General features: G+C 45.0%; 1 protein-coding gene across 1 annotated transcript; it reads right to left on the bottom strand.

The window, feature by feature from the left end:
* Positions 1-1,277: 1,277 nt before the first annotated feature.
* On the bottom strand, positions 1,278-13,373 carry LOC119390551 (monocarboxylate transporter 10-like). The gene is made up of 4 exons (XM_037658156.1): positions 13,149-13,373; positions 11,595-11,738; positions 9,070-9,945; positions 1,278-1,720 (listed from the first exon to the last, which is right to left on the bottom strand). Exons 1-4 carry the CDS (start codon positions 13,318-13,320, stop codon positions 1,527-1,529), a joined length of 1,386 nt encoding a protein of 461 aa, XP_037514084.1. The 5' UTR covers positions 13,321-13,373; the 3' UTR covers positions 1,278-1,526.
* Positions 13,374-13,614: the final 241 nt, after the last annotated feature.

The raw sequence follows: 13,614 nt of genomic DNA, 5'->3' as shown, positions 1-13,614 counted from the left end.
CTCACTCCAATTTATGAGCAAAAGTCTTTGCCTAAAATCAACAAGTGTACGTGTTGATATGTCTCGGTATGTTTTCATTTCGTTTTCTAAGCGTTGATTGCTGTTCAAGTATTAGCATGATAGGCAGATGATCGCTCAAATCGGAGATTATGACGCGGGAAATTACGTTTTCAGCAACTGTGTTGTGATGAACAGGTCAAGCAAAGATGTGGATGCAGTGGTAACACAGGTTGGCGCAGTGATTTCATTGCGGAACCCATTACATTGCAGTGTGAGTAGCAAGTCAACAGCAGGCGCTGAATCTTTCAATACATCAATATTCAAATCGCCACCTATAGTTAGGCTATATGCATTGTTGCTCGCAAACGAGAGCAGTTTGTCGAAAAAAACAAGAAACTCGCGTATGCTACCATGCGGTGGTCGATAAATAACCCCAAACATTTGGGACTCTTTCCTAACGCACAAAATTTCATAGTTTTCGGTGGCAACAGTGTAGTCACGAACCAGCTGAAATCCAGAAAAATTAGTTTGCAAGGCCACACCCCCTCCTCTACTTTCTTTGCGATTTAAGAAGAAATGGTTGTACCCGGGCATCACAAGATGCTCAGTGTCATCATCGTACCATGTTTCGGTAAACATAACTACATTGAACGCTGTATTACAAGAATAGATAAATGTCATTATGTCATCACTTTTTGATCTGATTGATCTAGCGTTAATATGCAAAAGTTTAACCGATTTACTGGTTTTTATATCTGCTGTAATTTGCGCAACGTGCGCAGGGAGAATCGCATCGTTCGCCATCGTTCGGACGCAGTAGTGATGGTTAGAACGTCACGGGATGTTACGCGGTGATCTTGTCAAGATCGCTTTCGCGCTGAACTAGCAAGACAGGTGATGTGTCAGTTCGACGAGCGTAAACGGATCCGTTTTTTGACCATGCGTATTTACACCCACATTCGCGCCTGCGTGCAGTCGTCTTTCCCAAGAGTTTCTTGAGATGTGGGCAGAGGTGCTCATTAATGTAAATTGGCGGGTCTTCGGGGGCTTCTCCTGATGATAGACCAAGATGATTGTTGGTCAATCGCTTCTTTCGCGCTTTTTCTAGCACTTGGTCGCGCTTGCTCCGCCTTTGAAATTGTACGATAATGTTAGTGTTCTTTTTCTCTCTGGTGTTTACTCTGTGGCACACTTCTATATCAGCACTTGTGATAGCTTCGCCAACAGCATCCCCCAACTTCTTCAGGACATCTGGAATGCTTTCATTGGGACTTTGCAACACGCCCTCGATTGACCTTAAACTCGACAAATAATATTCGATGTTACAAATCATTATCAATGAACGCTCGTGTAAAATTTAGGTGAGGTGCTGACAGATAAGACACGCCCTATTTGATTGGACTCTATAGCGGGCCAGATTCGTCTTTTGTTGCCGTTCGCTGTTCTGTGTGTTGCAGTTTCCCCGGCAGCTGGAGTTTCTTTCAACTGAAGGTAAATACAACCGCTGCTCACTGGTGTTTGAGTCATTACATGGTGCAGGGTTCCTTCATATGCTGTAACTCTGGCATGTCCACTTCATGGAATATCTGTTCCCGCCGCTGTCTTCTCAGAATTACTTCCCGCCAACTAAGTAAGCCCAGCAGCACTGCATGAAGCAGACACAGGACGGCAAGCATGACGTAAAGGTAGTCGTACGATCCGTTCTTGTCTCGGAAGAAACCTGCAAAGAATGACGAAATTCGATTCAGTAAGATCGCGAAGCTTGGTCATGTGCAACAAGCTTGAAAAAATTGAGGAGCCATTCCACTCTTTGGTGGATGATTGCCAGATAACCTGTTCAGCACACGGTCCAGAGGCGACTCGTAGGAGAGCAGCTTGCTTTGTAAGGTGAAGTTGCGAACATGCCCATCAACGTTCCAACCACCGCGCGTAGTCTACCACTACACATCGACGATGAGACCGCCGTCGAGGCATAAGTAGGTTTTACTACACACAAATGTACCAGCGTCATGGAACCTCTTCCTATAGAAGAATCAAATATTTTTGGCCTCCTGTTAAAATCATGAAGACCAAGCAACAACCAGGGCCTCACAGTATACAGAAAGAGTTTCTCACCCGATACGCTGAATAGAGATCGAAATATCTGTATATAATTTTGTACCGTAATTTTAAGAAAAAGTTCATTGCCTAATGACAGGAAGATGGCTCAGATAATACGAATAAACAAATCAGGCAGTGAAACTGATGGCGCCAGCTATCGCCCGATATCCTTAACGAGCACAATATGCAAGATAATCGAACACACTATTCTTAATTATATCACTACTTACCTTGAAAAAGAAAGGATCTTGTCACAATTTTACCACGGCTTTCGTAAGGGTCTCTCTACATTTACACAATTTTCCGAGCTAATACGTGTGTCCTCAGCCACTGACCGTCAAAAGCATATCGACCTCATCTCACTAGACTATTCAAAATCATTTGACTTGGTATCACACCGAAATCCAGTCAGAAAATTGCAGGCGACAATAGGTAAATGTTCAATTACTAAGTGAATTAGCGCATATATAACAAAACGGTCACACTTTGCTAAAATAAATCAACAAACGTCGGAAGTAACCGTAGTTACGTCAAGTGTACCGCAGGGCGGCGTCTTCGCTTCAATTTGATTCTTCATTTATACTAACGATCCATCGGAACACAAAAAGAGATTAACTCACCGGCCGATCACATTATCCTTAACAATGCTCTAATTTCAAGGTCAGAATCGTGCGTGAAGTGGCAGATGATTTTACACGTAATCAATATTAGCCTTGCTAATAATAAGCTGAAAACAAAAAAAATATGAAATTTTTCCTTCACCACTGATGACACGCAAGTAACTTCACACAAGCAGCACAAGTACCTCTCTTGAGATCTTGCATGGGAGGCGCATGTTAAGTACGTTACGTCATCAGCATTAAAAGACTATTTGTTCCTAAAAGGTGACTCCCATGCACACTACTTCAAACAAAGCTGTTAGCACATAAAACATTCATTCCACCAACAATAAAATACGCTGACGTAGTCTGGTTTCAGGACACAAGTAATTTAATACAGAAGCAGAAAGGTGTACAAAGAAAGGCCTGTAGGTTTGTATACAACAAATACAGGTTATTTGATTCACCCTCTGACATAATTGCGAGAGCTGGACTATTAACACTGCGTAATCGTGCTAAAATCACACTCCAAAACATGCGCTTCCAACTTATTCATGCCAGTTTGCCAGTGACAGCTGTAGGTTTATATCCAAATCTGAAACTAAATAATCGCACCACAAGCATTCATTAACATTTCACGAATACCTTTTTAACACCAACTGCTTCAGAAATTATTTCTTCGCGCAGGCTATTAGAGAATGAAATAAGCTAACCTGGTGTATAACTACTAGTAATGATCTAAATAAATGTTCAACTTTGTCTGATGACCACATTCGAACCACCCACGGTTAAATTTGGTGTATTTTTCTTAAGTAGTGTTGGCACCCTTGAGTGCCTTCTGGATATGTTCATTTATGTCACTGCCGTCCACAGTCAGTTTTGTTCATATTTGCAATCTCTTTTAGTAACTCTCTTGCGTCTGTTACTAAATATAATCATGTTCCACTTATCTGATCTTAGTGTTTATTAGCATATGATCTATCCTCCTATTAACTACAATTATTATTGCATAGGAATTGCAGTCATGCATGCTCACTTTCATTTTCTGTAAATGTATCTGTTCACCTTGTTTGATTTCACTCCTGCAATAGTCCCCAGTAAGACTGGGAGTATGTGCAAATAAATAAATAAATAAATAATAAATAAATAAATAAATAAATAAATAAATAAATAAATAAATAAATAAATGTGAGAAAGCCGGCTTACAAAAACCAAGTTTACGCCCATCCCTTTAAAGTCGGCTTCACTACTAAACGCAAATGCATTCGTTTGAAGGCATTTTTCTCAGCAGCAATATAAGGCTTTTCATATAAGAATACGAAGGCACTTTGAGGTTCTTTCATTATTTTGATAATTCCGCGCTATCGCCGTTCCTTCGTCTTGCAGGCACGAAGCTTTTCGAGAGTCCTAACCATGATGGTGGAAAATACAAGGCAATCATATGGTTCGGATATTTTCATGCTTTGCAAGCGTCGGTGTGTAGCCTAGTGAGCAGAAGCAACATAGCCTATAAGTTTTCTCTACATTGAATTACACGCAAGTGCCGTTTCTCCTGCGCATAAATACCATGAAAGGAGACTGTGTGTTGCCTACTAGTTAAGGTACATTCAAAGCTGAGGCGCCCTTGTTCAAACCTCAGCGCCGGTAACAAATTTTTTCCACTCTAATAGTTTCTTCCACCACTTCATAGAGGGCGGCAATTGTCCTTCTTTAATGCTTCCAATTGCTGCAATACGCACTAACATCGTTATTGCTTCCTAGACGGCACTAGGAGTTTTCTGAGTACAAACGGAAGGACTTAGCCATATACAGCATCAATATAGAAGTTTTCATCAACTTGGACGCATCACGTATTAAACAGGGCAAAGTCGTTGCGAAGACACTTCGCGTTTTAGTGTTAATTCGACTCAAACTGTCATTTCGGAAGTATTTTCTCTTCTATAAGATTGCAGCGTAAGGTGAACTAACCATTAGGTGTAAACGTAGAAAAAAACACAGAAAGTTATTCGACAGTATAACACTGTGGTCCCCTGTTATACCGACGATAGGACGCTTTCAACTGTCAGAATTTTCTATAAAACAATTGAAGAGCCTGAGGCGTCACTGCTGCTTCTTGTAACTATGGCGCTTTTACTAACACTCCATCGTAAAAAAGCGCTGTCATGGCTTTTAGGTTACGTATTTTATCTGCATGCAGGAATCTCAGATCAGAGCCTAACGGCAACAAGCTGCCCTATATACTGGGCTGCATGCATGTTCGTACGTGCTGAATAAATGTACATATACAACTCGTGTTGAAACCTTAAAACAATTTCGGCGGTTCGTTCCAAACCTACTCTACCTGTAAGCCAAGTCATTTGTACTATTAATGGATCGATTTATTAGTTCTGCGTTAAATTCACTATTTACTTCAACCTTTTAAATAATAATAATAACGTCTGGGGTTTAACATCCCAAAATCACTATATGATTATGAGAGACGCCGTAGCGGGGGGCTCCGGAAATTTTGACCACGTGGGGTTTTTTAACAGGCACCTAAATCTAAGTACACGGGCCTCAGACATTTTCGCCTCCATCGAAAATACAGCCGCTGCGGCCGGGATTCGATCCCGCGACCTTTGGGTGAGCAGTCGAGCGCCATAAGCGCTAGACCACCGTGGTGGGGCAACCTTTTAAATGGGCGCATCGTTCGAGATCGCAGCGGGCGCACATCACCGATTGTCCCGTTGCGCGCGCATTTAAGTCGTGGCAAGTTTGCGGCGTTATTCGTTCAGGCGAGATAATTGCCTTCTAAAGGCCCAACCGCATGCACGCGATTTTCGAGCGACAGGATTTGCTGCCGCGGAAGGCCATCCGTCCCTCGTCGCATCGCAGGTTTCTGGAAAAGCAAAAAAATCGCTTGTCGCCCGGATGTGAGCATGACGATTTCCGGCAATATAACAGCAACCCTGATCCTCGCTTCGGTTAAAATTTGCTCTTGTGCTTCTTATGGGCGCGTGCTTCAAGGAATGCAAGTTATAGACCGCCTTCTTTACAGCCACATCTCACGCGCAGAACGAGGCAGCGGCCGTATTTTCTCGCTAATCTTGTTGTTGACGGTTCGTTTTGATGTTTCGGGGGAAGCTTGCTGCATTGTTGGTAGCTTGCTGCAATGTCAACATCGTCGTCGTTTGAAGTAGCCCTTCTCATTGCGAGGCAACGATGTGATGGGCTACGGCTTTTCTTAAACGTTCCATGACAGCAAGAGGAAACGTTGTCGAGATGCGCCTCGTGGACTAACCCTAACATAACGCAGCTGCAAAGTGCGACGTAGTAGTGTACGTTTCTAGGCGCCCCCTCAAGATCACGGCAGGTACTACTGTCGCGGTTACAAAAAGATTGCTAAAAAAAAAAAAAGTCACGAAGCGCTTTTATGGCTCCCTTATTTCACACAAGACAATAATAAATTTAGCATGATGCATTCATCTACTTTGTAACTATTTTTCGCAATTTATCTGCGTGCAGCCAATAGTTTTAAATTGAGCAACTGTGACACTCCCGCGAAGACTTGGGTGCTCCCTTCGCGACGCGATAGCGCGACGTATCCCGATTGTCGCTGTCGCTCGTCGACGACGCTCAAAATTCGCGTGCATGCGGTTGGGAGGTTAGCATGTGTAGCGGAGAAGAAAAAAAAAATGCCAGGCCTGCGCGCTACGCGCAGCACAGTCACAGCGAAAGCTCGAAGAGCGGCCTTTCCAGAGCCCGTTCGAAACTCTCTTGGGGCTTCTAATACAAACACGCATGCAAGGTATCCACTACACCATAAATCATATTTTTGTGAAGTAGCGAAGCACCCACTATGCCACTCTTTGTCTTTGTGCGGATAAGCGAGGTACCCTATATACGTCTGTGAGGCACTATGTCATTTTTTTTATGTGCACCCTGTTGATGCTGCAAGTGACTGATGACGATGAGGAATTGTGGCTGAACATTTTGTAGTGGGTGGGAAGCTTTAAACCACGCACTTGTTGCGCAGGTAGCATTGCGCGACGCCTGGTTGCTATTTTACTCTTCTGCCACGCTATATTACCTATGTTAACACAATTCCTTGCCCGACATCACGCCTGTATAGGAGTTTCAAGCACCAGCGTGGCTAGGTGGTGGAATACTCGACTGCCACCCAGAGGGCCCTGGTTCAAACCGCATCCGATCCTCAATGTTTTTTTTTTAATTATCTATCTATCTATCTATCTATCTATCTATCTATCTATCTATCTATCTATCTATCTATCTATCTATCTATCTATCTATCTATCTATCTATCTATCTATCTATCTATCTATCTATCTATCTATCTATCTATCTATCTATCTATCTATCTATCTATCTATCTATCTATCTATCTATCTATCTATCTATCTATCTAGCCGCCTACGTCTGGGAGAATCTCCTGATCATTTCCGTAACTTGGTGTAGACCAAAGTTGACATGGGAGCATAAGAGGATTTGACGAATATGACTGTCGGTTCACGATATGAATAACGTGAAAATACTGCCGCGTACGTCGTCAAACTCTTTCCGCCAGACAAGTGTGGCACATAACCGTTTCCAACGAGCCGCGGTGAACGGGTATGCACCACAGGTGATTGAGAGTTTACATCTACCCAGTAACAGCGAGAACAGACATTAGTAATTTAATGCGCGAACGTTAAGGAAAACCGAGTTCGGCAGCGTTGACCCAGCGAATGCAAATAATCGAGAATGCATGGCTGGTGAAATGTGTCTTCACAGACGTCGTTGAGCGTTTGTGGTGCATTCTTTCGCCCCAAGCGCGAAGGAATGAATGTTACAGCAGCAAATTATAATGTCACGCCAAGAACGGCAAGGAGCTCGAAACTTGCAACGCGTTGCTCAAGCAGAAAGGGCGCAAGGAACGCGCACACACAGAATGAGCGCGAACTAACTGTCACAGTTGTAACTTATTAATGTGTGAGCAGCGTGCTCCTTTCGCAAAAGCGGCCGCTGCGGTGAGCGAAGTGACCTTCGTGCTCTCAACGCAAACTTGCGGTGAGAGTGCAAGACGTACACACCACCGCCATCACGAGATATGCCCGCGAACGAGCTACCACACCCTGTAGAGGGGCGCGCTCATCCGCGTGGGGCGATTACCTTTAAAGCGCGCTCTTCGAGCGCTTCGCGCCCTCGCGCCAGTGATAACGAAAACAGGCTGAAGTGCCGCCATCGGTAAATGGTGTATATAAATAGCTCGCCGTTAGCAAGGCAAAGAACGTGCTGTCTGTGGCCGAATTGTTTCGCGCCCCGCGCTGTGGAGCGAGGGGACGTAACTTTTGCTGCTTGTTTTTTTCTTTGTCAACTGTTAGTCTTTATATTTTACAACGTCATATCCGTGACGGAAACACGTCAGTAGAGCCGTGGTGGACCCCGGCATAAAACACTTTCGTGTTAAAATTAGAATCCCAGCAGGAATCAAGCCTAAGCATTCTGCGTGGCAGTCGGCGTACTACCACAGAGCCACGCCTGGTCTGGAAACCGGTTTAAAAGAACACCCTATGCAGGCGTAATATCGGTGCAAAGTGAATTGTGGTTGTGGTGCTGGCTATCTAATTTTACAAGCAGGAATACATTAACGAAATTTACGTATATTCACATGATTGCATCATATAGTGCACTTAGTTTCGGTAATACTGGCGTATTTACTCTAACGTGAGTGCTGACGTTACGTCACGCCATAAGTTGCCCTTTAAACGCCAGCGTTGTCAGCGAGCCTGGTAAGCCCACGATGTGCACACAGCTATTACACATACAAAAACACGTCTATCCGCCTCGTAACGCTTGGCTCAAAGCCATAATACACAGCATAGAAATAGTCGCTGACTGCTTCGCATGAAACCGATTCGCTCAACGCGTAGGATCTGCCGAAAGTTTATTTATTTTAATTTTTCTTATTTCCCGCGATAGCGGTTACGTACACTGGCGGCGGCGGTAGAAGACTATGCTATTGTTGTAGTGACCTCATAACAGCTTTCGCTGTAAAACTTGAGAGACCGGGTTTGAAGCGGCACCAGGCGGCACATAGTTGAAACAAAACAGGCACTTAGTGTGGCACTAGCGATGTTCAGCGCGCCGATGGAAAAATAAGGAAGGCGGAGCTCAGAACCCACCATTGAAATAGGAAGTTCAGGACAAAGAGCATGGCTTATAAAGAGCGTAACATTTCATCGTCCGTATCTCGTTCATACAAGGCGCTTCGCTTAATTTATGATGCGTCTGATTTACTGTACTTACACTCTCACGTCATAATTTTTAAAAAGACCACTTCTCTGGTTCATTTATAGATATATAGTAGAAACTCAGTAGGAAAAGCACTAACCGATTATGGAAGGTCCAGAAAGCCACAGCGGTACCGACAGCAGTCCTCCCACACCACAGCAGAAAGTGAAGCACTCCAAGCCTACGTGGTCTGCGACGATCACCGACTTCATGCACAATACGTAGCCCTGCGCAACTCCCATTACCGAGGCCGTGGCAACCAGACCAGCGTATGTTGACACCTGTGTTAGCATAAAGAAGCAAATGGCGGCAGCTAAGAAACTCGCCGAGACCCCAGGGCAGTGACGATAGCAAAGTTTTTCCGTCGCAAAAGGAATGACCACCCGGCCGACGAGAAGTCCCACGGAGTTGTAAATCACAACTTGCTTGCTGTCTTCGAGCGAGGAACCTTTGTCGACACCGTAGGCGACCACCGTCGCGTTGAAGGTCACGAATAGGTACTCACACATGGCAGAGTAAAATAGAGCCGCGTAGAAAGGCCAGGTACGCAGGCTTGCCATGACACTTGCAAACGAACTGGTAGGCGCAGACGGGCGGTGAGTAGCAGACAGTTCTTCTGGTAAAACTCGAGAACTTGGCGAAGGCAACTGAACATGTTGGCTGGAAGCTTTGTTCGCAACTGGGTTATAAGTGTTTTTCCCTGGCTTTTGTATAGAGGCACATAAAGAAATGCGGGTTGGGCTGGGGGATTTGATGAACATTGTGAATGGGACGACGTGCAGCAGAAGACCGCCGGTTATCAGAAGGCTTCCCTCAACGCCGTACGCATTCGCCAGGTGCCATAGTAGTTGTGTACCAGCCATTCCGGAAACGGCTCTGAATACCCACATTACCGCGAATGCGGTGCCGGAATATTTGTCGAAGTATAAGAGGATGTACAAGCTGAAACCCAGCAGAGCTGTCCCGATTCCGGCTCCTGGAACGAGAGAAAAAACGAGTAATGACCTTGTGTTCTGACAAAGCAACTTTCTGCGAACGTTATGTACTACAATGAATTCGTCCGCACTACTCGTCCACGCCTCTTCCCATTCCTCGGGAAGAGGCGCGGTCGAGGGGTGGTCGTGGCAAGGGGTTCCCCTGAGGTCCGCAAGCAGAGCTCCTAGAAAAGTGCCCCAGCCTTCGCAGCAACGTACTGTGGCCTGGGATGCGTGACCAGGAGGGTGACCAGCTCGCACCAGCGAGACCCTTCTCCTGAGGACGCGCAGATGTTCTGCGGCTACGCTCCGTGGACCGCGCACCAGACGAGGAGCGGTACAGCCGCCGCAAGTACCTGACGCGGCGGTGACCGGCAACTGCGGGTACCGGACGGTGCAACAGACGGTCGTGCTCCTGTGAAGCAACGCACTTCGCGGACATGACAAGTCGTCGTCTCAGCACTGGAGCCGCCAGGTCAACGACATCAACCAGTTACGAAACTGTAAATATTTCTTTAGTTTTGAGATTTCGTCGGGATATTTGTTTTCACTACTTCTTGTGTATATAGTTTAGTTGTTTCTTACATAAAGAATTTTTCGTTGTCCTCGGTGTTCCTGTGCTGTGTTTAGCTTCTAGAGACCATGACACCAGCCTTACTGAAATGCCTTACTGAAATGCAATATCATAATAGAAGCGTTTCTGGTCTCGTCTCATGAGACCGATATGATAACTCGCTTATCTGAGGCGTCCCATGCAGCTGGCAGCAATATTCACCACGAACGATTTTTGAGAGATAGCCTTGCTGCGTATAAACTGAAGCGACTATATCTGCTGTCTACGTCTCTGTCTTTTGCCTCCGTTTTATATGCGCTCATCATTCGAAGTTATGCATCTTTACCAACCTGGCCAACTTGCCGTTCTTGTATACCTGTAAATTTCAGCACACTATATAATGGGAAGACCAGTTAATCTGGCATCTTGTTTGCTGCTCCTTTGCACTAAATTGTCTATAGTTTGCATTTTGCGCACAAGAAACTAGTGTGTCATTATGGCTATTCATCATGAATGTAGACAACGTGTTGATTTCTGTTGATTTCTTGAAGTATAACCACGGAAACTAATTACTTCCTTGTTTCATAGCTGGCCGTCATGTTTTTGAAATGAGGTTTACTCATTAAGGTCATAAAGTAATATTTGCATACTAATTGTTGCCTTACAACGGACTCATCTAAGAGCCAAGAAACGCGCTTTCAGCAACCAGACACCACTGTGAATATTAGAGCAGTGGTCTCATTTCTGGGGGACCACGTTTTCACTTTTCGATATCTGGCTCCAGACAATTTCAACACACCATAATAAATGTCACACTCAAAACTCTAAAACGCGAGAAGAGCACGACTATATCCCTCTACACAAGAAGCGTAGCCGCGGTGTTGCACACCGAATATGTGCCCTCCCCTTTGACTCCCTTCCCCTCCGAGTGTATTCGCTCTCCCATGGAAAATCTAGCAAAAAAAAAAAAGAACGATACGAACAAGAACCCGTCTGCCCAGCCTACGCAGCCAGTAGAGGGGTTGCTCACGCGAAAAAAAAAAGGAATAATTCCGGCCTGCAATGTGCTCAGTCAATTTACAATGTGCTCAGTTATACCGTGGAGAACACCGAAGGTAAAAGTCATCCAGGCGATGTTCGGAGCGAACGTGGAAGCCACGAGACCAAGTGAAGCCAGGAGTCCTCCCACCAGCGTGATGTGAAAGACAGACAGCTTGTCTTGCAGCGCGCTAACGGCGATACCTGCGAAGAAACAGAATCGCCACCATGCAAAAACAAACGAAGAAAATTGTTGTGTTTGCATAGAATAATCCGATTTATGTGGTGTACTTATGCGATGGTTGTCTTTCGGAATAGTAAAAACTGATAACTTCGTAGGATTTGGCCCGATAGATAACAAAATTCACGGTGCAGAGCTTGTATCCACTGCGGGAAATGTCAAAGTGGCAGTTAGACATGAAAAATTAAGTTTTAAAGCAATACAGAATTGGAAATCTTGTGTTTCTTTACGTTTTCCGCAAGAGTACTTCCTTGAGTGATCCACTGGTAGCAGTTAGTGAACTTGAGTTCAGAAATTTAAGTAAAAGGCGTGTGGTTATGAAGTTGGAATTTGCTATGGTGGTTCGGATAGTTTTTAAGCACTAAGAAATTGCTATGAATGACACTTCCGCCACATCTCCGAGAGAACCTTACGGCTGCAAGTGAGTTCAGACGCATCCTGGTGCCTTACGGATATGGCATTCCACAGCAAAACAGGAAGACACGGCTTCGATTCCCACTCACGGCTGTAGCGTGTCCATGGCGTGAAAGTGTAAAAACGACTTTTTACTGAGGCTTACGCGTTTGTCAAAGAGCTGCGTGAGGCCAACGATAATGTGAAGTCCCGCACCAAAGCGTGACTCAGAATTATATCGCGTATTTTTTATAGTCTCATCTAGTTCGCTGGCCTGAAGCATTGCAGCCACTTCACGTCATAGTGAGGTGAAAGCGCGGTGCCCTCTTGCATGATTACTCTCGAGCGGACAGTGCACCGCCGAAGGAGCGAGATATAATGCTATGATACTTCAACACCAAATGGAACATCTTAACAACTCCGACAGCAACGTTTCCCCTTTTGTGACCGCGTATTTACTAGTGCCATAAAATACGTAAACAACACGTCACCTCTTGAAGTACGCTACAGACAAAAATCTTAAAAACAGACAAGGTCTTAAAAAAACCATGCTCTGAAATTTCGAAGCATTTGAGACGGTTTTTGTAACAGAATTATTTGCATATTGCCCTAACAAGTCAAGCGTGGTAGAGCTGCATATGTAGCTGCATACGCGAGTGGCAATATGCTAACGACCAACAATTCCACTCGATAACATCTTCCTTGTACTCACAGGAGCGGCATGGTATAACTACTCCCGATAACTACTCTCTAGCAGCAAGGAAAGTGTCGCAAAAAATAGTTCACGTATTCACGCTTTGCACAACTCAACGAAGACGTCGTAGGGTGTGACGCACTGGTGGTCAATACTTGTGGATGTCTCCCGAAAAATTGAAGCCACATTACCTGCGTTTGCTCAAATATACGATGCAGGAGATCTTTCTATACAACGTTTGGCGCCCTAACTGAGCTTGTTTAGTTCAATAAGATTGATGACATACACACACAGCTTCCAGCGATGACCAGTGCACTCGCGGGCCAGGCGGCCTCCGCATGGTCGATCCCGTACTTTTTCATGAAGAGCACGTAGAGGAAGCCGTAACACGAGCTGTTCATGACCAACAAGAAGGCCGAGAATGCTGAGGCGAACGGCACGCTCCAGCATCTGTCCATCGGTAGACGCCGCCGTGCGAGTTCCGGTGCGGTCAATGGGGAGACACGTACTGCCATTTCAGCTGCGTAATGAAAAGATAATTAGGAGAATGGGGATTTGATTTTAATTCATATCTAAATACCTGACTGACGCGTCTTCTTGTACTCCCTCTCTGTACGCAGCACTTCGTGTGCTGCGCACTCGGCCTTTACCATTTCTTAGGCAATACGTGTGTCCAGGTTTATTACTTCTCATTTCTAAAATACGCCAAACTGGCTTGTCGTGGGTGCCAGGAAGGCGTCGTTTTTCTTGAA

Source organism: Rhipicephalus sanguineus, chromosome 4 (assembly GCF_013339695.2).
Source record: "Rhipicephalus sanguineus isolate Rsan-2018 chromosome 4, BIME_Rsan_1.4, whole genome shotgun sequence".
Classification (NCBI taxonomy): Eukaryota; Metazoa; Arthropoda; class Arachnida; order Ixodida; family Ixodidae; genus Rhipicephalus; species Rhipicephalus sanguineus.
The sequence above is the reverse complement of the archived record's forward strand: the minus strand, read 5'-3'. Positions and strand labels throughout refer to the sequence as shown.

Excerpts from the sequence above, each read along its gene's own strand:
- LOC119390551 (XM_037658156.1), bottom strand. The coding sequence starts at position 13,320 with ATGGACAGATGCTGGAGCGTGCCGTTCGCCTCAGCATTCTCGGCCTTC. Across the intron at positions 11,739-13,148 it reads CATCGCTGGAAGCTGTGTGT|GTATCGCCGTTAGCGCGCTG; the intron begins GTATGTCATCAA and ends GTTTCTTCGCAG. Across the intron at positions 9,946-11,594 it reads TACCTTCGGTGTTCTCCACG|GAGCCGGAATCGGGACAGCT; the intron begins GTATAACTGAGC and ends CTCTCGTTCCAG.